The sequence below is a fragment of the Rhipicephalus sanguineus genome, chromosome 7 (genome assembly GCF_013339695.2).
Source record: "Rhipicephalus sanguineus isolate Rsan-2018 chromosome 7, BIME_Rsan_1.4, whole genome shotgun sequence".
Classification (NCBI taxonomy): domain Eukaryota; kingdom Metazoa; phylum Arthropoda; class Arachnida; order Ixodida; family Ixodidae; genus Rhipicephalus; species Rhipicephalus sanguineus.
This window is the reverse complement of record NC_051182.1, coordinates 161,287,944-161,312,715: the sequence shown is the minus strand read 5'-3', so window position 1 is coordinate 161,312,715 and position 24,772 is coordinate 161,287,944. Positions and strand designations below refer to the sequence as shown.

General features: G+C 47.0%; 2 protein-coding genes across 6 annotated transcripts in view; one reads left to right on the top strand and one right to left on the bottom strand.

Annotated features, from left to right (window-relative positions):
- Positions 1 to 1,670, bottom strand: part of LOC119400429 (TOM1-like protein 2) — a 33,786-nt gene extending 32,116 nt beyond the window's left edge. For all 5 annotated transcript variants that reach the window (XR_007417008.1, XM_037667457.2, XM_037667459.2 and 2 more), the window contains exon 1: positions 1,450 to 1,670. Coding sequence is in view for 4 of the 5 variants with exons in the window: in XM_037667457.2 (XP_037523385.1) it covers positions 1,450 to 1,513 (64 nt within the window). In the remaining variant the exon portion in view is untranslated. The remainder of the gene's footprint in view (positions 1 to 1,449) is intronic.
- Positions 1,671 to 2,263: 593 nt separating this feature from the next.
- On the top strand, positions 2,264 to 23,714 carry LOC119400428 (uncharacterized). Its single transcript, XM_037667456.1, has 4 exons — positions 2,264 to 2,500; positions 12,733 to 12,843; positions 16,921 to 17,230; positions 17,997 to 23,714. The coding sequence occupies exons 2-4, from the start codon at positions 12,778 to 12,780 to the stop codon at positions 19,697 to 19,699; spliced, it is 2,079 nt and encodes a 692-aa protein (XP_037523384.1). The 5' UTR covers positions 2,264 to 2,500; positions 12,733 to 12,777; the 3' UTR covers positions 19,700 to 23,714.
- The last annotated feature ends 1,058 nt before the right edge of the window (positions 23,715 to 24,772 follow it).

The following is a 24,772-nucleotide window of genomic DNA, read 5'->3' as shown; positions in this document are numbered from 1 at the left end:
AATATCGTTATCAAGCGAAACTGCGCGATGTTTTAGTGGACTTGGATTGTACGTTTTCCCGGACAGTACGTCTTTTTCCGGCGTTATTGTTTTCAAGAAAAGTATGAACAAGGTAGTACCACAGGATTCGAGTTCTACTACATACTAATTCGAATCCGGTGGTAGCCTAAACCACGACGGCCACACCCCAAAACTGTTTCAGCATCTTACAACACAGACGCGTGACTGGAAAACGGTGCCGCAGACGACGAAGCCAACCCACCCACTTGCGCGGTGACTCACGCGAAACGACGACCACGCATAAAATCGCGGGCAACGCACCACGAAGGCGAAAGCGAAACGGGAACCCCTGACACAAAAAAAAAAAAAAGAACTTCGTCGCGCAACAAAGACAGCCGGTACAGTAGTAGTAGTAGTAGTACGAGGAAGCGTTCACGCCCCACTCGCGTTTTCGGAGACGCAGGATACAGCATTCGGCCCGGCTCAAGTACGGGGAAGGTAGACGCGTGAACGCCAGCTGTCAACGCGTGCGCCCTGGCCCTTAAGTGCCGACCCCAGACACTTTCCCTTAGCCCAAGACGAAACAGAGGTGGTATATTCCAAATATAGACACGTCAGACCGGCCCCTCTTCGCGAAACAAAAGCGCGTGCCTTTGTATCATCGTTACTGTCTTGCGTGCGCGTTTTCTAAAGACCTGTTATCGCTGGCGACTCCTCGATGTATGGGGAGATGCGCTCTCTAGCACAGGGGGGTGGAGAGAAGTCGATTTGTGTTTTTTTTTTTTCTCGCAGTCAGCACCGGAGTGCGTCAGGCGCATACACTCGCGACGCGAAAAACAATAAAGAGCACCGGCTCTTCTTTTCCGCCGGTGGTTGTTGCCGAGCGCCGGCGCACGACTGGCAAACAAGAGTCGCACTAACACACAAACGTAGTACATACAAGCGCGTATCGGTACATCAACAGGTCACCGATAGCGCGCGCGGTCCCCCGTATATAGTAAGTAGCTGCAACTTCGTCAGTCTGTTGTGCAACTTGGAACCACGACCTGGCAAGCGGCCGACTAATTTCGGATGCAGGTGAAGGGCCCCAGACGTTTCCTGCTTCTCCGATGCGTGCATAAAAAGTGACAAAAAAAAGCGGCAACTGTGTCGAATGATAGGGTGCGCCGCTTGCCAACTAAACTCTATGGGTGGCTGTGCCCACGATTGCGCGCACACACACACAACACGGATGCGATCACGCAGGTTTGTTTGTAGCTCCAGATTTTTACGACAGATAAAACGATCAGTTTCTACGTCGTAGTTCGAGTTCATTCCCATAGTCCGTGGTTAATGAGGAAACGGGAACCGTGTGAAACACCTTTCGCGATCCCAACTACAGCTGATTGCTGTAGGTTTCGTGTGAGGAGCGAATTGAAAGGATGAAATCGCAGCTTAGGCGAGGCTTACCTATCTTCTGGCCGACGGGCGTGTTGAAGGGGTTTCCCCCGAGCTGGGCTAAGAGCGCGGACATCTTTACGAACTCCGTGTCCTGGTCGCGTCTCTTAGCGCTCCACTACGGGTCGTCGCGACAAAACACAACGCAGCACCCCTGTGCTTATCGCATTAAACGAAAAGCGTCCATTAGCGGCACGGCGAAAACAGTCGGCTCGCTCATCCTGTGTCGATTAGTTTCGTATTCGGAGAAGAACGCCGTCTGCCGCCGTTTTGAAGAAAACGAAAGCGAAACAAACGACAGCGGCCGAAACTTAAGTAGCTGCGCTTATTGTAAAATGTGACACTAATTATTCATAACATTTATTTTATGCGAGAGCGACCTAAATCAGAGGCGTAGCACCAGGCTGTTTTTACGTCGAACTGCTGCATCCATAGCTTCATCAGCCTTTAAACAGGACATAGAAAGAACACTGGTGCACAGGATAGCGCTTGTCCTGTGCATCAGTTTTCTTTCTCTGTCATGTGTCGAATACGCGCTATCCAGCATTTCAAATTAAGAATCTTCACCAGTCTATTTGTAACTTCATGAAATGCCAAACCTTGATCAATGTGAAACGTAATGCCAAAGCAAACAGACACGCATCAACTGGCCACACTCAGGAGGCCATTTAGAGCTTATCTTGATTGTTCAACAAGCTGTGTAAGCGTTGCTTTCATCGCTATAATTAACATCGAGCAAACAACTGGTCCCACAGTCTTTCTAAACATGGCGGCTGCGCAAGACCGTAGCGCCATCTTTGTTCAAGTATTTTCGATTTATGCGTTTATCAGGAACTCCGAGCGGCGCAGCCGCTCCCACTTGTTGGACGCTACGCAGCTTTTCAGGACAGCGCCGACGGCGCGAATTTTTTTTTTTTTTTCATCGCTTACGCAGCAGTCGGCCGTAGATAAAAAGTGTGCCGCTGTATTCTTCTAAGAGTTCGTTTTCCAGTCGCTTGCGAGTCAAGGTACAACGCACCGGTCCAGCGATCCTCGATCAAAAGCAAGGAATCATGCGGTGAACGTAAGCAAAACAACGTGTGCACTAACTCACGGCTATGGATTCTTTAACAACATTCCTAAACCTCGCCAGCTCAGCTACTTTCTTTAATGACAACCAGGTTTTAGCGTGTGTTGTCGTAGGCTGCGGTCGCAATTTCCAAAGTGTGATGTTTACTCAAGACAGCGCGTAGCAGAGTTGTCTTTTATGATTGTCGTTCTTTCTTTTTTCTCTACGTTTTATGCGGAGATCATCAAGCCTCAGTGGGGCGTAGCGCGCTTGCCAAGTTTTGCGGTATGCCGCAATTTCAGCTCCCCCCTATCTAACCGCTGTTGTGCCTTGTACGGCAAATGTACGTCGTCTGCTCGAGGACGAGAGACCAATAGGCGCGTGCCTCCGAAGATGACGTCATAAGATATGTGGGCGTGCCGTCGCGAAACCACCTGCGCTGCCGCGGCTGCCGGCAGAGCCGAAGAGGAGCCGCATTTTCCGCGAACTCCTAGGTTTGTCTCCAAGAAAGGAGTATTTTATGGATAATGTGGGCAAGTTTACAGTTGTTGTGGTTGCGATAATAACACATTTTGTCGCTTGATCTCATGAAAAGCGGGCACGCGTTTGAAACAAGGTGAAAACTTTTTTAAAAGGAATGTCGCTGAAGCGAATGTTTTGACGAGGTTACCTGTCTTTCTCAGGGCTTCGTCAAAAGCGATGGCTTCAGCGACATTCTTTGTTGAACCACTGTTTGTTTTGCCCGCTGTAGCTTTCGTATCAGTTGACAGATGGCGCCGAAATCGTTTGTTAACCCACTGGATAAACAGGACTTGTCTGTCGTCTGCTCAAAATTCTCACATTTCGTTACTTCTGAAGTTGAAACGTTGTCAATGCATAGTGTACGAACATAGAAGTGCGTGAACAATGACAGCTCAAGATGTGGTGTGTGTTTCTTATCGTCAGCAGGGTGCAACGCACCGGAAAGAGCAATCTTATCTTTCTTCTTGTGGTCCGCTATCTTCGCCGGAATAATTGCGCTTTAAGCAGAGCTGCTTGTTCTTTGAGCCAATAGTCCTATTCAATCCACATTGTGTAGCGGGGTGTGACAATATCCGGTTTCAAATTTAACATGTGGGCCGATCCCGGAGCCAGTGCGGTCGCTCGATTCCAACTACCGTATACGTATTGGGTCTCTTAGCGGTGATCGGTGCTGGTTAAATGATGCTCAATGCGGGCTCAACGTTGGAAATTGCTGACTTCTGCTGTGGCAAATGTTGATTAAAAATGGCCTCCGCCTTTTATTTATTTCGAAAGGTACCAGCAACCCTTTCCTAGTGCAAACGCGGTCAGATGGCGAAAGGAGTGCAATGGTGTCGCAGAGACCCGCGCAGTAAACTGGCACAGCCATCGACGAGTTTGGAGGAACTTTGGTATCGTCTTTGACGAGGATCTTGGTGAATGCCGATGGACTGTCTGCCGGCGTCAAATGTGAGAACGGTGAGAGCTCGAGGGCGGCTGGTGCGCAGTGAATTATGGCATCGTGGCGGGAGAGAAAATCCCATCCCAGGATGACGTCGTGGGAGCATGCAGCAATTATGATGAACTCGACGTCGTACAGAACGTCCTGAATGACGACGCGAGAAGTGCATACTGCTGTAGGCCTAATACTCTGGGAGCTGGCGGTACGGAGGGACATCCCAGAAAGTGGCGTCGTCACTTTTCGAAGTAAGCGGCTAAGTTTTGCGTCCATAACGGATACGGCGGCTCCAGTGTCGATAAGGGCAGATGCGCGAACACCGTCCACAAACACGTCTATGACATTCGATGGACTTCGCTGAGGGCTTTTACAGTTCGATAGCGTCGCAGCCCTTGCCTCGTGGACTGCGACGACTGGTTTTCCTGCTCTCGTGCGACAGAACGTGGCCGCATTGGTGACAGTGAGCGACGGCGTGGAGACGGAGAGCGGCGAGTGGTTGGAGCTGGGCGTGACGTCGGCGACATAGGCGGGTCGTAGAATGCACGGCTGGATTGGCTGGTGGTGGGTGACGCGACTCGAGGCGGCTGCACGCGATGGCAGTAACGGGCCACGTGACCGGCATAACCGCATGCAAAGCAGATGGGCCGATTGTCGGGTGTGCGCCATCGGTTCGCCGGGGCAGGTCCCGCCCACGTCGCAGCATGCGATTGACGGGGCGGCTGCAGAACTGACTGCAAGGTGGGTTGCAGTCGGGACCTAGGGATGACGGCAGCATACGTAGCCGGCACGCCCGCTTCGAAGGATGGAGGTCTAGCGGCGGCTTCGGCGTAACTCAACGGTGCAGCCGCAGGGATTGCTTGGTGCGTCCTGGCGACAATCTGAGCGTAACTCTGTGGCGCAGGAGCCGGAGGTTGCTGGTGGTACTCAGGCATCACCTCCGCGATTTCCTGCTCAATCGCTCGGCGGATGGGAGGAAGAAGGGTCGTCGACGACTGTTGAACGTGCGGCGGGTGGGCAAAGGCCAGGAGAGAGAACTGGCGCGCGATTTCCTCGCGCACGAATGCCTTCACTTCTGCCAGCAGCGTGGCCTGGTCAGGTATGGCCGCCAAGCCAGCAAGCTCTTCGTCGCGTGATGGAGAGCGACGGGTCATCGAACGTTGCCGGCGGAGCTCCTCGTAGCTCTGGCACAGTGTTATGACCTCGGCCACGGTGGAAGGGTTTTTAGCGAGCAACATTGTGAAGGCATCGTCGTCAATGCCCTTCATAATGTTCCGGATCTTGTCAAACTCGGACATGGTGCCGTTGGCTTTCTTACACAAGTCCAGAACGTCTTCGATATAACTGGTGAAAGATTCACCGGCCTGCTGAGCTCGTTCGCGCAAGCGCTGTTCTGCTTGCAGCTTACGAACTGCAGGGCGGCCAAAAACGTTGATGACGGCGGTCTTGAAATCCGACCAAGTCGCAAAATCGGACGCGTGGTTGTTGTACCACAAGCTTGCTACTCCCGCGAGGTAGAAGACCAAGTTGGTCAACTTGCCTGCTTCGTCCCATTTGTTGGGTACGCTCACGCGCTCGTAAATTGCGAGCCAGTCCTCCCAGTCGGTGCCATCGGCGCCAGTGAAGATAGGTGGATCGCGGATGCGTGGGACACCGGGACATGTGGTCGGTGTGGGAGGCGGCGTTTGCTGAGCGGCGTCTTGAGGCATGGTAGATGGCAGGGTACTGGAACGAAGCTCCAGGGGCATTGAATGTGAGCACAGCACCTCCACCAATTTGTTAAGCTGTTTATTGGACGGCACTCGGCGACAATGCACTATGGCGACAGTCAAGGCAAAAGCACGGGCTCCGAGCGCGAGAGGCGTTTAGAAGAGGACGACCCACTAGGAGCCGCTGGAGAGCGCAACCGTTGAACAGTACCAATTGCTTCGCCACAATTTATTTATTTATTTATTTATTTATTTATTTATTTATTTATTTATTTATTTATTTATTTATTTATTTATTTATTTATTTATTTATTTTTATTTATTTTGTTTGATTTGATAATATATTCGCAAACGCTGAAAAACTGAGTTTGAAGCGAACATACCTTCTTTTCGTTTATTTGCTGTACTGCACTACAAGTACTGTTGTTTGGGTCAAGTGCCCGTGTTAAGCGTGTTTGCGTTTCACATTATGCTAAATTTGTACCGTTTACATATTTGTTTCCGCACTTCCGCTGCCTACAGTAATGCCAATGACGACGCTGCAGCTAGGGGCTAGATAGATAGATAGATAGATAGATAGATAGATAGATAGATAGATAGATAGATAGATAGATAGATAGATAGATAGATAGATAGATAGATAGATAGATAGATAGATAGATAGATAGATAGATAGATAGATAGATAGATGGCAATACTCGCTGCTGTTGCTATACAATCGTTAGTGGTGGCTAGTTGGCTGCAACTGTTAACCTGCGTTGACTATTACACCAGCATTGTTAGCCACTATAGCACTGTCTTCAGGTCATTGCAGTTCAGTGATAAATTTGTGTACGATTAAAAAAATTCCACCTAAAGGTACGAAACGCTGCATTCCCCAGGCGATGCATTAGACGAAAAATGCTCGTTCGGTCGCCGTTCATGCCTTCCATAAAGCTATGCGTGAGGCCTTTCTTTGCTTCGAGCGGTGGCTTATATAGTTATTTTTATTTTACCGACAAGGAAGGACGACAGGCGACAGCTGTGCGTCCGGACGGCTGGCCAGATGCGTTTTCGTCAAACGTGAAGCGATCTGAAGGGTCTTTTATTTTATTATTTTATTTTTTGGTTCCATCTCTACATTTCGTACATATCTGTACACCGCGCTGGCAATGAGAAATTGCCCGTCCTATTTTAAAGGACCCCTGACACCAAAATTGAAACCTCGAGATGTTTGTGTTGTTTGACTGTCCTGTATACGGGGGCACATCTGACCGATTATTAGTGACGAACGTTGCCTTTAAGGTATCTGAATTTGGTTTTAAAGTAAGCGTGAGTGCTCATCTGAGTTGGCTGCACCTCGCGACATCCTCATATGACGTAGATAGAGGCCCCGCCTGACGTTGCACGAGTAAAGCAAGTATTGTGGACGTCACAGAAGGTTTGCGGGGCGCACGTGTACAATACGACTGGCACCCGGCGAGGCCTATTGTTCCGCACCCCTCTCGCTCTGTTATCGGGCTGCTCTCGAGGTAGTTTTCGTGAGGGACCGAGGCACCCACATACTTTCAATCTCTACCACGCGCGGGGCCCCGATTTGAAAACCGCGCTTTCAACGTCACCACAGCTTGAGTGCACGTGGTCTTTGACGCTCCCCTGCACGGGGCGCTAGTTTCTTGTGGCTTTGAGGCGGGCGTTTTGAAGTGACGCTAAAATGGACACAATTAACTACGCTTGAATTAGTTATACAATACGCTAGAGAATTTACGATTTAACTTGGGGATTACCAGACACAAAGCTACAAATTATAGTAAAAAAGTCACCAACAAAAATTTTGCTGTCAGGGGTCCTTTAATTTTTCCTTTTTGTTGTCGTGATGATTAAGTAAAATAAACGTCGTCGTGAAGCGCTGGCACGATCAACTGTGCTACTGGTTTCTTTCTTTAGTTGGTTCTGTTTCTTTCGTTCTCTCTTTTACCGAAGATACACTATGTAATAGTCGAGGGACAGTTATCGTGCACACCGAACCCCACTTCTTATTTCTGAACAGAATCACCTATATACACCATGTAATAGCTGACACGGGCATCCGGAGTCGGTTGCAAGAGAGGATGACTGCCCCCCCCACCCTCCCCCCTCTGGCATTTCAGATATTTTTCTATGCAGTAGCAATAAGCTACACAGCTTGATTAGCACAACAGCCTTCAAAATTGTCAGGCAAATTTGCGCGTTACACGCTATTGACCAATCTTGCCGGTCATGTCATGCAGTGCAGTGAAAGAAACGCTGCCTGTGCTGCATGCGCCAACCCCCCCCCCCCCCTCCCCTCCTGCCCTGCGGATGCAACCTCCTGCAAAAAGTTCTGCGGACGCCCCTGATAGTTGAACGCACACAACTCAGCTCAAGACTGATTGCGCAGTAAAGGCATGACATCCCCATTTCCGGTAATGTAGTACTGCGTTATGATTGGCTAAGGGCACCTTACGCAACATTCTGTTCCTGTACATTTGGTGTGCCATTTATTCTGAAAAAAGAAACCGCAGGCAGTTTAGGTGAGTCGGCACAATTGCTACCTATTAAGCGAAGCTTCTTTGAGTTACAGATTTCGGTGGCGGCGGCATATTTTGCGAAAAACTCGGCACCGGCGGGTGTAGAGAAATGCGGGTGTACACAAATGCGGCCCTCGAAGGTGCGCCTGTCACACGCGTATTGGTGTGCCCCGTTTGCCAATACTCGATGCTCTCTCGATCGTGGGCTTGTCGGTGATCGGCCGTTGCTGATATGGCAATCTGATCTTTTATCGGCGTCACTTTTCATTTCACTTTTTCATTTCACTTTTCATTTCATGGAGAAAGGAAACAGTTAGGAGGGAGCATTGGACAATTGCGCTTTACTACGCAAATTATTGTTCTTGTTCTTGCTCACCTTCAACTGTGGCTCACACCCACTGTGGGGGATTGGCCAAGAATTGAGTGGTTACAGTACTTTAAAAGGGAGGTTAAAGAATGTAACATTACAAATTTGATAGCAAATTTTGGCGCTCGATCAAATATGTAAAAAGAAATAGTAATAATAAAATAATATAAATATATACCCTAATTTTTTTAAAGATATACATGTGTCGACACCTAATAATATAGATTAGCTAGTTAAACCGATTGGTTTCATTGAGATAATCCCTCACAGCCACGCAAACCTTCGCATTGGAGAACGCAGAAATAGAGGCTCCAAAAGACAAAATCACAGGCACAGATAAATTCATTCCGACAGCACGTAAGGGTGTTTCCAAAAGGGTTTTTCGTGCCGTAGTATATCGCCTGCAGGTCAGAAACAAATGATCGATAGTTTCCAGCTCACCACAGAATGCGCACAGTGGGGAAGGTGCCTGAGCAGACCTGTGATGATAGAAATGTATACATATATATATAGCTTCGGTACACGACATTGCAGCCTCGTAATTGACACTTCCAGTTTACGGGTTTGGCAAAACGCCCTCAGCCAGGGATATAATAAGTGCCGATATTAGAAACCCCTTCACCTCTTTTTTTTTTTTTTTTTAACCTCGTGGTAAGTTGTAACACGCCCGCAGCGGCGAGTAATCGAACACGTGAGCTCGTGCTCCGCAGCGGAATACTACACATCAACTGCTTGTAAGAACTGAAATTTGGGCGAGTTTACAGGAATTCATAGTGAACAAGTATATAGCGCTAAGACAGCACTTGCTGTCTTGTGTCATTGTCTTTTGCGCTACTTGTTCAATATAAACTGATTGGGTAAAGGCGGCTGGTCGATGATTAAAGCAAGATGGTAAGTTTGACGAGTTGGTTTAAGTTCATTTTTGATGAAAGCGCGTTACTAAACGATTTGCGAGTTCATTGCATGTCATATGCACTCCTTTTCTCGTACTTCGTTTAGAAACGGGCTGTCTCATTAAAAATGGTCAATAATTACTTCCACGCTTATCTGCGGCATTTCGATAGGACGGCCTTATCAGTCGCAGCGAACTCATCACCCAAGCAGTCCAATAAAACGGCGTAATAACTCCGTATCTTTGTATATGACACCAAATCCGGCCTTCAGTTATATGGAGTCAGACAGAAACTTCGTGCACGGTAAATATTTTTCTCATAATTCTTACATAAATAATTATAGCCAATATAACTGTATCAATTTGTAAACATTGACGCAAATCTACGCGTAAAGCGTAAAGGAAAAAAAAATTAAGGCAGCTTCGCAGAAGAGCGGAGTTGGGCGGCCCTTGTTTCTCATGCATTTTGAGCTATAGGGTGAGCTCAACCAAGCATTTTGTAGAAGTTTTTGGTTATTGATCGGTTATCGATTAGCCATCGATTGGTCATTGCAAGGTATTCGCCATGCATTTTGGGCTAGGCAATATTTTCTAAAATTTATTGGTTATTGATCGATTATAGATCAGCTATCGATTGGCTATCGCGTGGTATCGATTGCTAGACTAAGCTTAACTAGTCTCGATCATGTCCAGCTAGAATTAGCCAGGCTTAAGTAATCTTGACTTGGACTATTCAGGCTATCCAGTATCCCATGCATTGTGGGAATCGATTTCATCATGCGATACAGTCAGCGAGCCTCGTTCCCGCAGCCTATGCCTCGTTCTTTGACTTAGCCAAGTCTTACGAGGTGGATCGACGTCCTTGTGCAAGTTGAGTAGTGTGCATATCGTGGGCTTATCAGGCTCGTCGACTACACTGGCGTGGAAAGGTGAGCTTATGTTCCGACGTATCGTGGCGTGTGTAAGCAGCGTTCGTTGGAGTATTCTTGCGAGGACGAGCAACGCTAGACGATATAGCTTGTTCAGTCATATAAGTGCATACATATGTAATGCCTATTCCGATTACCTCATTCGTGCTTTTTGCCATCCCTGTGACAAAAATATTTTTTTGTTGTTGTTAAATGACGTTGAGTCACTGTCGACTCCTGGAGGCACTCTGAGTACATTACACCAGAACACCGTCTGTGGAATACCGTCTAACCACCTTGTGCATAGGCGGGCTCGCTTTGTCGTGTACCTCCTACGTATTCGGTTAACCGGCAGCCTACATGACATGGCCAAAATAAGGAAGCTTTAGTTTTATATATGCCACTTGCTTTCAACGTGTCATAACTGCAGACATTGAGTAACAACGTTCGCAGTTACAGTTAATGTATTACTCGAACACCAATTTGTTTGACTTGTCGAAGACTTGGCCATGAGTCGTGAATGTGTGATTGCTATAACTGTCACATCCGACTGCTATGCACTTCCTGTTGTCGAGAGCCGACGACGTGTCAGCGGACGTGTCTTTTGGCCTCAAGAGGAACTCACCGATACGGCGTTCGCTATGATTGCTTGGCACAGGCTCTTCCGCCAAGCTATACGCTGCGCGATTTTGGTGTTAAAAATAGGTCGTTCGGGACAAAATGATCATTTATACCGGCCAATCTTCCATAGACCATTTTACGGATGGATTTTGGTGCCGCCATATTGGGCCGTATTAGTAATATTTTTCACGTATTAGTAAGTTACAATTTCACAATACCGAAAACACCACTGTTACCGTGAGAAGACGCTTGGTAAGCGAGAAAACTCGCAGAAAGGAAAATGCAGGTTGCGACGGTACACCTTCGAATTCCCGCACCAAACGCCGTGACGTCATAGATTTTGATGGCGTCTCCTTGGTCATACGTAGTCCCTAAACAATAAAAATGAAGTACTTAAGCTCTGATCGGGCCATAGACTTAATATACCAAGCTTCAGGAAACTGCATGTAGCCAATGTTGCCAATATACGAAAAATACACTTTAAAACGTGACGCCACGTGTGAAGATTTCGGCGCGAAATTTAAAAACGATACTTTTGACCTTGATTTTCTCCTCTATCAATTAACGTATGGTGGTGAAATTAACGACACTGGAGTTTTCAGAGTATAATTTATCAGTCTAGACTAATTTATTGTTTGTAGTGTCTATTTTAAAATTAAACGAACAGTTCTACGGTAGACGCGTACGCATGAAATCGGTTGGGTGGGTGCATTCGATGTTTCTTGGCCTTATTAATTCATATCACGATATACAGAAATGAGAAAACATTCCTTTAGCAGCCCAATGTGGCGACGGCCATAAGTCTTACGTAAAATCGTCCATACCAGTTGGTGGAGATAAGTTTAAGTGTGCATTGTTTGGTCTTCAGTGCCAATACAATAATGTGGTACATCCAGGGAAACAACTTAGTAGAACATATCCTCTTTATCAACTGACAACATTGCACAAAATCAGTTAAAGTAATTAATTTGCATAATTAGTTAGTATTTAGCCCTTTATATTCCAGCGTTCACATATGTGGAAAGAACATGTTAACGAAGTGTTTTTACGGTAGCCAACGCCTTGCTTTAAAGTCGATTTGAAATGTTGGTATTACTTCGGCACAGATTGATGCCTACATTTCAAATCTATTTTAAAACGAGGCGGTGGCTATCTTAATCACACTTCGCTAATATGTTTTGTACACATATGTCAACGATGGGATACATAGAGTGAGAGTCTTCTTTTAAACGAAATAAGACAGACAGACAGACAGACAGACAGACAGACAGACAGACAGACAGACAGACAGACAGACAGACAGACAGACAGACAGACAGACAGACAGACAGACAGACAGACAGACAGACAGATAGATAGATAGATAGATAGATAGATAGATAGATAGATAGATAGATAGATAGATAGATAGATAGATAGATAGATAGATAGATAGATAGATAGATAGATAGATAGATAGATCTATCTATCAAGTAATATTCAGGTAACGAGCTCCTTTCCGTGATAGTAGCTACTGCGTTTAGCGCCAGACTTACTTGATAAAGTATATACCGAGTGAATAGGCGTGGTGACGTTAGCGCACTCAAGCGCCATCGCAACGTATGCTTGATGTCCGAGCTGAGTTTAGACTACAGTTTACTCGATGCACGTTAAAAAGAGTTTAAAAACAATACCTGACCTGTCCTTTTCTACGTATCATTGTCTATTTTATTGCACTCGCTTTTTTTTGTACACATGCTCGGTGCCGCGTCTTCTACACAACGCAGGTATCTGCCACCGGCTCCAGCTGAAATCAAGCGAATCGATACGCCATGGCATCTGGCGCCTACGCCGAGTTGCGATCGCAACAAGCCGACGTGCTGCGTCGCCTGCCTCAGGTGATTATTATTATTATTATTATTATTATTATTATTATTATTATTATTATTATTATTATTATTATTATTATTATTATTATTATTATTTAACCACATAAATGAAATATTTGTCTTTATATAGTTGAATGGTCAGAATAGATCAGTGCAATTAGTTGGATTTAAAATATCACAATGATGACGATGATAATGATGACCTTCAAGGGAAAATACTTGTTCGGGTCTTCCTTTTTTCAGGCACTAATTAACAGGCATAAGTAGCCACGATTCACGAAGCTCTCATGGTAGGAAAAATATATCGTTTTTCTTAAACACAAAATGTCTGTCGACACTATATGTATATGGAGGGCACATAGAGAATTTTAATATATGTAGATAAGTATTGATATATTCTGCGCGCATTATGTATATTGATATATACCGCGCACATGCAAATAACTTGTTAATTAGAAGACGTTTGTAGGTTACACTCACAATAAAATAACAAACAAAGAACGTATGTGTTATAGGGATGCATTTCACCGAATGCGGGAAGAGCCAGCTTTATTTAATAGTCAGCTCCTAGCCATTAGATGAATACATATATGAATGAATGAATGCTTGGCTCCTAGTCTTTAAAATTTTGACATCTCGAATTTAGCCTCAAGGCTGTTTCTTAGTCCAATATTTCATAGTCTATTCTTACCGCTTGGTATGTTCAGTTCATATTCCGTCTTTCTCCCCTTAAACTTTTTAATTAATCCTATTTAATTAACTCCTTTGTCGTTGTCTTCCTATTAAAGTACGCTTTAGCCTTTGTCGCAACACTTTCTTTCGTTACCGGTAATTTTGCCCATTGTATTTTAATTTCTATTGTATGAACAATATGTACCCGATCCTCTAATTCCGCGTAATGGGTATGAGCTTTCGTAGATAACAGCATTAGTCTCCACAAAAGCCCTACATAGTTCTCAATGGAGGATCGTGTCTGGCTCTGAGGTCCGCATGACTCGGCAATGACGGCGAAACAAGTGAGCCCGGAAATATGAGGCAGTGTTATCGAACAATTGCTTTCGGAGATATAAAAGATTTCGCGAGATTCCGCGTGGTTTGGGACCCGAAGCGCTCGCTCCTATAGCCGCTTTTGTGTCCCTGTGACAATCGAAGTGACGACGTTCGTGGAGCTGTGCGAGGACTACTGCCTCCATATATGTTATAACGCAAGATGACGTGACCAGCGTAGCCAAGTTTATTAAGGCGAAAGCCATACAAAAGCAAGTGTGACTGTGAATATATATATATATATATATATATATATATATATATATATATATATATATATATATATATATATATATATATATATATATATATATATATATATATATATATATATATATATATACAAGCTACGCAGAGGGTGATGACAAGGTGACAAGGGGGCAAGAAGATGCGTCCTTTCGTCAGCGCGGCTTGCATTCAGTGTGATCGCGAGCGCGGGTGCGTGGCGGCATCCCATGGCGGCCGCGGTAAATATGCAGCTCACGAGGCTCAAGTCAGCCAATGGTCGTGTACTTTGGGTTCTTGGCGCGGTCATTTGGGTCTATGGCATCATTTGTCGAGAGAAGGGCGAGCGATTTCCAACTGACTTAGAGAATTACTTGCCAATTACAGGCCGTGCACGCGCACTATAACGTTCGGTCGCGTGTTCTCAGGAACCTCGACTACCGACCGGCAGCGTTTTCTGACCACGCTGAAAGAGTGTTGCAGGGCACCTTTAATGTGCATTGTTATGGCCACGCACGTTTTTGACGATAATGGCGTCCGAACCGAGGTAATGTTGCATTCTAAGAACTGTTCACTTCCATCTCTACCCACGGAAAGCCGGGGACCAAATGCAGGCCGTTGTGAGCAGCACATCATGGCTTCACTTGAATTCGCCAGGAACATCTTTGATAACTACGGGTAGCGTAAAGAAACAAGACACAGAAAGGCAACGAAGAGACACACACAGCGCTACACTTCCAACATATGTTTTATTATCGGGCACCATGTCGTTCTTATGTGGTTCTTATACAGTTTTCTTGCCCACAGCTTCAACTAACGCATCGAGGAGCATAAAGAATGTTTATCAGCAACAATGATTGTTCGCGGGCCAGTTGGTACATCTTGAACATAAAACAGCGCGCTTAGACAGGACAGAACGTCACAAAAAGCACACAGACACAGCGCTGACTAACAACTGAGGTTTATTTTCACGGAACATGAAAAAGGGGTGGGGAGAAAAAGAAAAAGATAAAAAAGAAAGGAAGAAAAAGAAAGAAACAGAAAAAGAAAAAGAAAGAAGAATAAAAGAAAAACAAAAAAGAAAGAAAAACAAAAAAAAAGAAAGAAACAGGAAAACCACGTCGCAGCACCAGCACGGCGAAGCGCCCCCAAAAGACAGGTTCTTTACCCCAACTCCAGACTCAGCTCCCTAGAAAATAGAGTTCTTTGTGTGACAGGCCGACAGACGGAGAGCTGATACAACCCTCTTCTCGTTTGTGAATTTCGAAGGCTTCCCGAAGCTCTCTTCTCAGCTTGTCTGAATACCGGCTGCTAATCATTCATGAGAAACATATCAGACAAGGGAACAACAAAATTCATTCATTTCATTTTTCAGCTCATATGCACATGTATTGCAACTTCTTTTCTTGAGAGCGCAATAGACGGACTGCTGACACGTGCGCTACCAGCTATATTTATGCATTCAGCTTCTAGAATTAAGCGGGTTACCTCGTACCCATTTCTACCTAAGATACCAACAAGTCCACTTTGCAGCTTTAATCATCACAGTTTCTCTTTCGGACTCGACAAACGGGGGGTGGACGGGGTGTATAGGGGGTGTATAGGGGGTGTCTGCGGTTAATCTTGCACCCCTTCCCTCCACCCCTGCAAATCAGTACTGCGGAATACCGCACAGTGGCGGAAAGGTTAAGAAAGGGACAATTGACAGGAAATTGTAGCTTCGTGCTACAAACGGGTGGTTGTCAATTTCCCTTCCGTAATCCTTCCGCCACCTTGCGGAATTACTGATTTGCAATTATCGTGGCCTCCGCGATCAGCTCCGGCCAGGGGCGTAGCCAGAAATTTGTTTCGGGGGGGGGGGGGGTTCAACTATACTTTATGTACGTCCGTGCGTGCGTTTGTATGTGTGCGTGTGGTATATATATATATATATATATATATATATATATATATATATATATATATATATATATATATACACAAGCAAAACTGAAAAATTTCGGGGGGGGCTTCGAACCCCCCAACCCCCCCCCCCCTGGCTACGCCCCTGGCTCCGGCAACGCGCCGTCGCGCTGCTGGTGCCAATATCGGAGGCGACGCAATAATATGTGTCCATGTACTTCGATATGCCGACGAATTCGCCCTCACGCTGCCAATCGCTAGCTTCCTGTTTAGCTCAGTTGGTAGAGCAACCGCCCCGGAAAGGCGTTGGTCACGGGTTTTATCCCCGGACCGGGACAAATTTTTCGGCAACTAAGAAGCTTTCCTTTCTGGGAATGCCGTATGGACATGTACATCGAGGGCGCAGAATTCATGCGACTAAAGCGCTACTGAATTACCTAAAATCAAAAGATCTGTGTGACCGCATGTACATTGGATTCGCTCCCCCAAACGTGCTTGTGATTCTGACCATCTCTCTCTATACATGCCCGCTTATCCCTCTCCCCCATAGCAGGGTAGCAAACCAGACGTGCGTCTGGTTAACTTCACTGTCTTTCCTTGCTACTCTCTCTCTCCCGTATGTATTTCCTTGTGCCTTCGCGCTACAAGCGGGTGGTTGTCAATTTCCTTTTCTTCTGCCCCCCTCTCCCCTTATGGAGAGCCCAGTGCGTAAGCCTATGCTCGATGAGGGTGGCAATTTGGGCTTGCTGGTATAGTATGATAATTGATGGTAGCGCAAGCTAAGGACAAGGACAAAAGAAAGACATTAGACCCAACACAGCGCTGTGTCTTTCTGTCTTTCTTTGTCCTTGTCCTTAACCTGCGCTACCGTCAATTATTAAGCCTATGCTCATTGCGAGACTCCATCCGCAGGGCCTTCGCACCTGGACCGACGAGCTCTTGAAGCGACAGGCCCGCGAGCTGACGTTCCACTTCCCGGACGACGTGACACGACGCTACCTGTATGAGTCGTGGGTCAGCTACTTCGGAGGCGAGGCCTGCGTCGGGGCCTCGCTGGACAGGCTCGTGCTCAACTGCATCGTGGCCACGCCCTCGCCCTCGAACCCCGCGGTGCCCCTATTCGTCGACGTAGTCCTCGGAGGGGCCAGCTCGCAGACCCCTGCAGCAGCCAGAGGCAAGAAGCCTGCGGACGCCTCTCCTCCAAAGATCGTCGTGTCTTCAGGTTTTCTCTCTTTGTTCCCCTTACGTGAATATTAGATACACTCGACCACTTAAATTCACCGAATACCAAATTCGCGAGAGAGCTGAATTCTTGCGAACACTGGGCACATAAATATATATAACCCATGGTGACTTACTGAATAGCGCTAAAAAAGACAAGAGCAGAGAAAAAGTCACACTGTCCCTTATGCCTTTGGCCAAGACGACGCAAACGCGAAAGTCATCATCTCCTTCTCCTTTCTTCTTATCAGTCGATTGTATCGATCACAAAGACTGTATTGAATTCAACGTGTTTCGAATGGAGGCCTTCCATAGCTAGTTGCCGTACTCCCTCACCTACTAGCAGCGCCGACTAATGCTAACAATTTGCTAATGTTGGGCAAATGATGGCTGGTATTGGCCATTTTCGGTTAACGTTGGCTATTATCTGTTATAACAGCAACGTCATCCTCATTCTATATCACTCCAATGACTGAGTTCCCTACCATATTTTTCCTAAGGAGCTAGGCAACTTTAGCGTTGAATCACTGCAATTTACGCCTAACATTCAGCTCCTATAGCTGTTGACCATTTCTTTACCTTGCATAAAAGCCCTAGTTATAGTTAATTGGAGTTTGTTTTCGCAGCTCTAGAATCACGCAGCTAATAGTACAGCTTCCTTCACTATAAATAGGTTTGTAAGATTCCGTACATATTTTTATTGTGTATAGTGGTTACTGACTGCTACTGGCGCCCCATAGTAACATAATTCACCATTTTACATCCAGGTGAGACGAACGTCAAGGATGTTCCTGCCGCTACGAAGGACAAGAAAGACTCTGATGACAAGCAGAAGGACACGACTTCCAAGGACACTCAGTCAGAGAGGGCTCAGGGCACTGACTCCGCGTCGTCAGCCAGAACTAAAGTCGAAGGCAGTAAACAAGCCAATAAAGACGAGACGACTGCAGCCACCGTAAAAGTCGACTCGGCAAGCACCGCTGCTAAGGAGGCCACGCCTGCGAAAGGGATGCCCGAAGACGCAAAGAACGTCGCGAGCGATGTCCGAGACGCCGAGAAGATATCCAAGACGTCCGTGTCCGAAGTGGCGGCAGGCCCGGACAAAAGGGACGACGCCAAGAAGCCGGCGACCGCGCAGTCGACTTCTAGCAAAGTCGTCAAAATCTCTTCGAAGGGCGAAGAGAAGGAGAACGTACCGGCTGACGTGAACGACACGTCATCGGTGGAACTGCGCCATGGAGCGAAGAACGCCACTTCGAACAACGCCGTTCACAACAAGTTCAGCTTCTTCAAGTGGCGTCCTGCGAGTCTTATAGAACGTCGCAAGAGCAGCGTGGGAGGCGTCAAGTTACGCAGGAGTCTGATGGAGACCACAAGTGCTCCTCCTTCGAGGGAACGCGGCGCAGTGATTCGGCAGCCGTCGTTCGCGGCTCCCAGCGCGCTCAAGTTCCTGATCTACCTGTCTAAGCTACTGGAAACCAGCAAGGAGAACCGCGAGGCACTGGACGAAGCCGGCATGATCATCGGCTTCTGTTCCCTGCTGCTGTCCCTGGTGTCCTTCAAGACGAGGACTCAGGTCGAGTCCTACTTCCGGGACAGGGTCGGCGGAGTCCTCTCGACCGTCATCCCGTCCGCTTCCTTCCGCGGCGTGGTTCCCGTCCCGAACCGCCGCTTCCTTGAAGTCCTTCACGAGCAGCTGACCAGAGGCTGCCAGCTTCAGACTCAGATCAGCGTGCTCGCCGTCTGCCAGTACCTGTACTTCAAGGAAGCCGGAGACGGCAAGTTCCCCGAGCTGGACATGCGATTCCTCAGGGAAGGATACCTGAACCACACCATCGGAACCGGACTAGGAGCCCTGTCCCTGCTGCGAGCGCTACAGGAGAAGACCAAGCTGAATCCGGCCGCCATCCTCAGGTTCCTCAACTCGGATGTCACTCGCGAATCCTGCGAACGCGTTGAGGAGTTCCTCAAGCACCAGAAGTCCCTGGCTGCCAAGAAGAGCGCCGGCAAGACGTTCGGCAAGTTTACTGCGCAGCAACAGCAGCAGCAGCAGCATACTTGGCCCTGGTGTCGCGTCGTGGACCAGAGGCAGTTCTCGAACCTGATGACACGGGCCAACGCGTTCTACGCCATGCGGGTAGTCTGCTGTCTGAACCCGCCGCCGGAAGACCGGATGTGGAAGTGCGTCGAGTTCGTACCGGAAGAGGTGAAGAAGCACGAGCGCGAGTGGGGAGACATGTTCCGGCGTCACCTGAAGGACGGCAGCATTCGCAAGGCGAGCGACTCGATGCTCAAGCACCGGGAAGGCGAGTGGGCGCGGGCTCTGGACGCCATGTACTTCGTGGAGGACTTCGAGCTTCTCTCCGTCGGCTCGTACAAGAAGGGGAAGTCGTCGACGACGGAAGTCGACGGTTGCGGAAGGGACGAGACAACGACTGCGAAGACGGCGACGACGGCAGGTACTGCGTAGCTGATGTTACCTTACCGAAGTGCGAACTGAAACAAGTTACATTTCGTTGAGCAACTACGTCTTTCGGAAGCTCAAATCCTGCATACTTTGAACCGTGGCCTCATCGACGTACGCCAACTGCTCTTCAGACGCAAACCGTGCTATCAGGAGGGGAGGAACGCATCAAATTACTACGTATACGTCACCAACGTCCACGTCGACGTTTCGGCTGTCACCAAACGCGTGACGCCATGGGCCCGAGTACGCAGGTACCTACCTGCCTACATGGGTTTGGTAAATCGTGTTTCGACTGCATTGTGAATCGAAGATGCTGGCGTAACCCCTTCCAGTGGCGTTGCGCTCAACTTAGTGGCTGTCGTACGCGTATGCCACTCAGTAGTTGTGTGGTGAACACTTACGTGTGGTCAGTGAGTGCCTTTGTTTTCTGACCTGCCTTGCATTCCTAAGACTCCAATGCCCTCCATACAACCGGGCACATCAGTGATTAGGTACGCATACTGACCGAGGTACAAAGGAAGGCATGCGTGAAGTCCATAGCGTATCTTTTATTTCTGTCAATTTGTCTAACATTCCACGTCGACCATTTTGACGTTGTGGGTTTTTAAGGTCATAGAAATCTTGCGTCGCTGCAGTTCTGGTCAGATAACTAACCTTGGGGTCGTTTTGATTGAAATTGCGCTATGGCTTCAGTATAGATAATGCTCCATAGTTTGAAAAAGTAAGAGACAGGGGCGTAGCCAAGGGGGGGGTTGGGGGGGTTCAAACCCCCCCCGAAATTTTTCAGTTTTGCTTGCGTATATATACACGCGCACATACAAGCGCACGCACGAACATGCATAAAGTATGGTTGAACCCCCCCCCCCCCCCCCGAAAAAAATTTCTGGCTACGCCCCTGGTAAGAGATACCGTAATATGTAGTATGTGTAATCAAGATCTGCACATTATCCTTCCAGAGGCTTTTGCGCACCCATGATAAAAGCTCGTAAAAGCACATATGGGTTTCTGGTGCTTGGTGCTTTCAGTGTCCACGCCTGGAGTCCTAAGTCGTACCGCAACCATTTACACGTGTCTCCACAATCCCGCTAGACGGCTCCGTACAGTGCACTCTTATCGCAGAAGTTGCGGCCACGTGTACGACTTGTAACCGCTTCAGTGAAACACGTTACTATAGTGGATATCTATGACCTCGTTCGCTTCCCACACCTTAATTCTACGTCTATGGACCGTGCCTCGGTACTAGGCAATAGCGACGAATATCTTTTTGTTCCTCGGGTCAAGGTGAGGATATACTGCACATGCGGGGCGTTATCATTCAGTGCACCTGTCTAGCATATGTAAGAGCGGAGAGAAAGAAAAATAACGTGATACTACAGTAGGAGAAATAATAGGAAACGTTACATCAACAGCACACTATGAAAAATTGACCTCTAGTTTCAGGTGCATGGTCATTAATTACACGGGCATTAATTGCGCAGACATGACGAAACTGTGCCACGTTTGTTCCTGTACTAACCACCACGTGTAGGCCAACAGAAACATTTGATAGAATTCTTAAAGTATATGCCCAACGTTGACTCTATTTGGGCATTTAATCGCGCTGCAAATTAGGTATATCTCTGTCCAAGTTATTTTGGTGTTGACCAAACGTGCGAGAACACTGTTTAATTTTAATGACGCAAGCTGAGGTGCATGCTGCGACGCAGTTCACGCAAGGCGGTGAGTGTCACATCGTTGGTAGCTCTGCGATATATTGCAGAAATACGATGTAGTACATGGCATACGTTGCTATGCACCGTGTTACAACAATGAACCGTGTGTAGCTACTGACAACCAATGCCTCTAGTTGTGCAGTTCCTATAGTTGCTACATATAGCTCAGAACGGTATCCCAAGCGCTCTGATAGGTATAGCTTAAAGCTATATACGCAGGGTATAAGTAAACATACACCTTAGCTACATTTTTAATCGAGATATGTTATTTTTGTAATGCCAGTTCACCATTATACAGGGGCTTGCGGAATCATTCAGGGAACTGAAGTGGCCTAAGCATTTGTATAAGCAAATTTGGGACCGTCGTTATTTTTAAAGCTAAGCGCGAAGGCCAACTATGCTAAGGTCACCTTCGCTATCCTCTTGCACCAACTGAACGATCTTCAGCTGAACGTTTACGTTGAGCTGAAGATCCTCCAGAGGGTGCTACGCCTGTAGCTACTCCTGCAGGAGTAGCTAACACAACTGTAAAGAGTCCAGGGTAGCGGTAATTGCAAGACAATTGCCCAAGCATTACACCGGGGCGCCTCTTTAGCTTATAGCAGATCGTTCTGCAGTTTGTTGCGGACTTCCGTTAATGCCACTTCTAAACTTTCCTCTTCCACATCGACGTCACTTCCCACTTCTGTCACGTGACTTCACGGTCGTACTTAGCTGCCGTTTAACACTTCTGGAAACGGCTTTTCTAGGAACCGAATTCAGGTATTACTTTTACTTCCGATACCCATTTCTGGTTTTTACTACCATATCCTTACTACCGATCTTACCACCGGCATAAACCATTTCTGATTTACCATTCCGGGTCCACATTTAACGTACGTCCTGTCCGCGCTTTACATCCAGTTAGAATTCTGCAATAATGCAAGCAACTATGCTTAATTAACCTTTGATTAAAATTTACCTCTTTATATCTCTTCTGAACATCACCTCAATACATCTACCTCTTCGCCGCAATCACACACAAATTGGTTTCCACTTTAGCACTCCTAAACCTAGCTTGTTGAGAAGCTATGGGTGACGACTCATTAATTCGTCATGTCTTTGTAAGCGTCTCCATCATCGCGATCCTACCTTGGCGTGCTCCCTCACCGACTTTGGTTGTTGTGTAGATTTTCCATTAAGCATCAGTGGTTATTCACAAAATGCTGGAGACATGGCAAATGCAACATTTTCAAAGTTCGTACGGAATGAGGAGAGCTCATCGCTGCCCAGGCACGGCTGTAGGTTCGACTTGCTTTGCTCGGCTCACATCGGCTATGCTCTGCAAACGAAAAAAAAAAAAAAAAAAAACGCACCTGTGTTCTCGGACTTCGCAACAGAATAATTTCGATAATGGTTTTAGGTGATTACCCGTTAAATTCATGTTTTTGTCGTGCTTTTCATTTCGAGTTACCTGGGTATGTTTGCATGTACATGTAATATAAAAGTAAGCCTTTCCCACAAATTTACTGGTGAAATTAATTTTCACGGTCATTTTTTCTATCTATCCGGCATCAAGGTGAATTTTACGTAGACAAAAGAAGCTTTGTTTCCCAGAAATCTGCATGGTTTCACTTTGTAACTTCGTGACGCAAACGGGCGCACGCCAATATTTCCCAACGAAGGTGCACTTCAGCGACACAAAAATATGAAAGATAGTGTGTGCCGAGTTCTGCATTTTTCTGTGACGTACGTATAGGGCTGACATTTGGAAGTTGTTTTCGGGTACGCTCATATCCTGTTTGTCGTGGTTCACACGTGAATTAATAATTCTACGGGGACACACCTGCCGATGGTAGCTTAGCACGTTGGTTGTCGCGCTGCTAAGCTCGAGGGCGCGGGTTCGATTCCCTTCCACGGCAGCCGCATTTCGATTTGGCCGAAATGCAAAGAACACCCGTGTACTTCGATTTGGGTGCACGTTAAAGAACTCCAGGTGGTCGAAATTTCCGGAGCTCTCCACTACGGCGTCCCTCATAAACATATCGTGGTTTTGGGCCGGACGTAAAAATCCAAGCATTATTATTTCTGGTGACACGTTTTTGCACCTAGAGGCAATCCACCACTTCCTCTCCTCCCCGGTTACATGTCATTCACGTTATAACATTCCGTTTCTTCAAAGTCGCCTACAAATGGAGACTTCGTGTTGTTTTGTTTGTGCCATATATACTACATTAGCGAGTGCGCCGCACACTTGCTGTTTATTCCAGTCATTCGGCGCAAAATGACGCGCCAGACACAATAAAGTTTTATTTTATTTTCATCAACTATGCAGCTCTGTCTTCATTGTTTGATCAGAGGCACGTTCCCTAAGGTCGAATTTGTTGCTACTCGGATTTTGAAAGAAGTGACCTCTTCAAACCGTAAGTACGTAGTAAATATTAGGGCGAAAGCCTTAGATGTTTCATCAAACGCGAAAATTGACCATATGTGGCGTCGACGGCGTCAACACAAGTGATGCAAAAAATCATCACGTGATGGCGTCACCATATGGTGACGTGTGATGTAATGTGATGACGTCACACGGTGACGTCATCGCACATCTTCTCTTGGTCTAAAGTGGGCCGATCACGGATGTTGCGGCTCAAGCAACACCCCCTCCCCCCTTCCCCTCGCGCCTTTTCATGCTAGTTCAAGACTGGCGAGGCGTTCCTCTCTGCTTCGACGGTAGGCCTGCCGAGCGGGGTGATGTTATCGAATACGCCCTCTGAGCGACAGAGATGGGCCGGCTCGTTTGATCTCTGCTTCAGCCACGTTCGTCGCGCCCGCTCGCGCGCTTCTATCCGCGGTAGAACATACGGTGCGCGGGGGAATGTTATCACTTCGAACTTTATACGGGACATGACGGTGACGGCAAAAACCCGTCGAGAGCGTCCATATAATTGCTATCTCAATAAAAAAGAAGACAACGGCTTGCGCCCAATGGCATTAATTAAATAAGTACAAAGTAAATGATAGCTGCTGACTCTAATCACGATATGAGGCTTCAATTTTTTCCCTCTCTTCTGGAATCATTTATTCCCATTCCCCATGCCTATACAAAGTATAGCATACAAAGTTATACAGAAGCCGGCAAAAATCTGTTTTTCTAATAAAGTCTTTCTCTCTCTCTCAAACGGAAACGCAATAATTAGCTATATCCACGAATGCGGCCAGTTCAAGGCGGGCGACAACGCGGCTCCGTAGCGTAAAGAATGCGTTGCACCAGACTACCGCGTGTTATGCCGTAACGGCGACAGATGTTCCAGCGTTCAATCGCAGCTAGTTACTGTATATGCTCCTGCGATAGCATATACGGGGACACTAATCCCCGTATACAGATTAC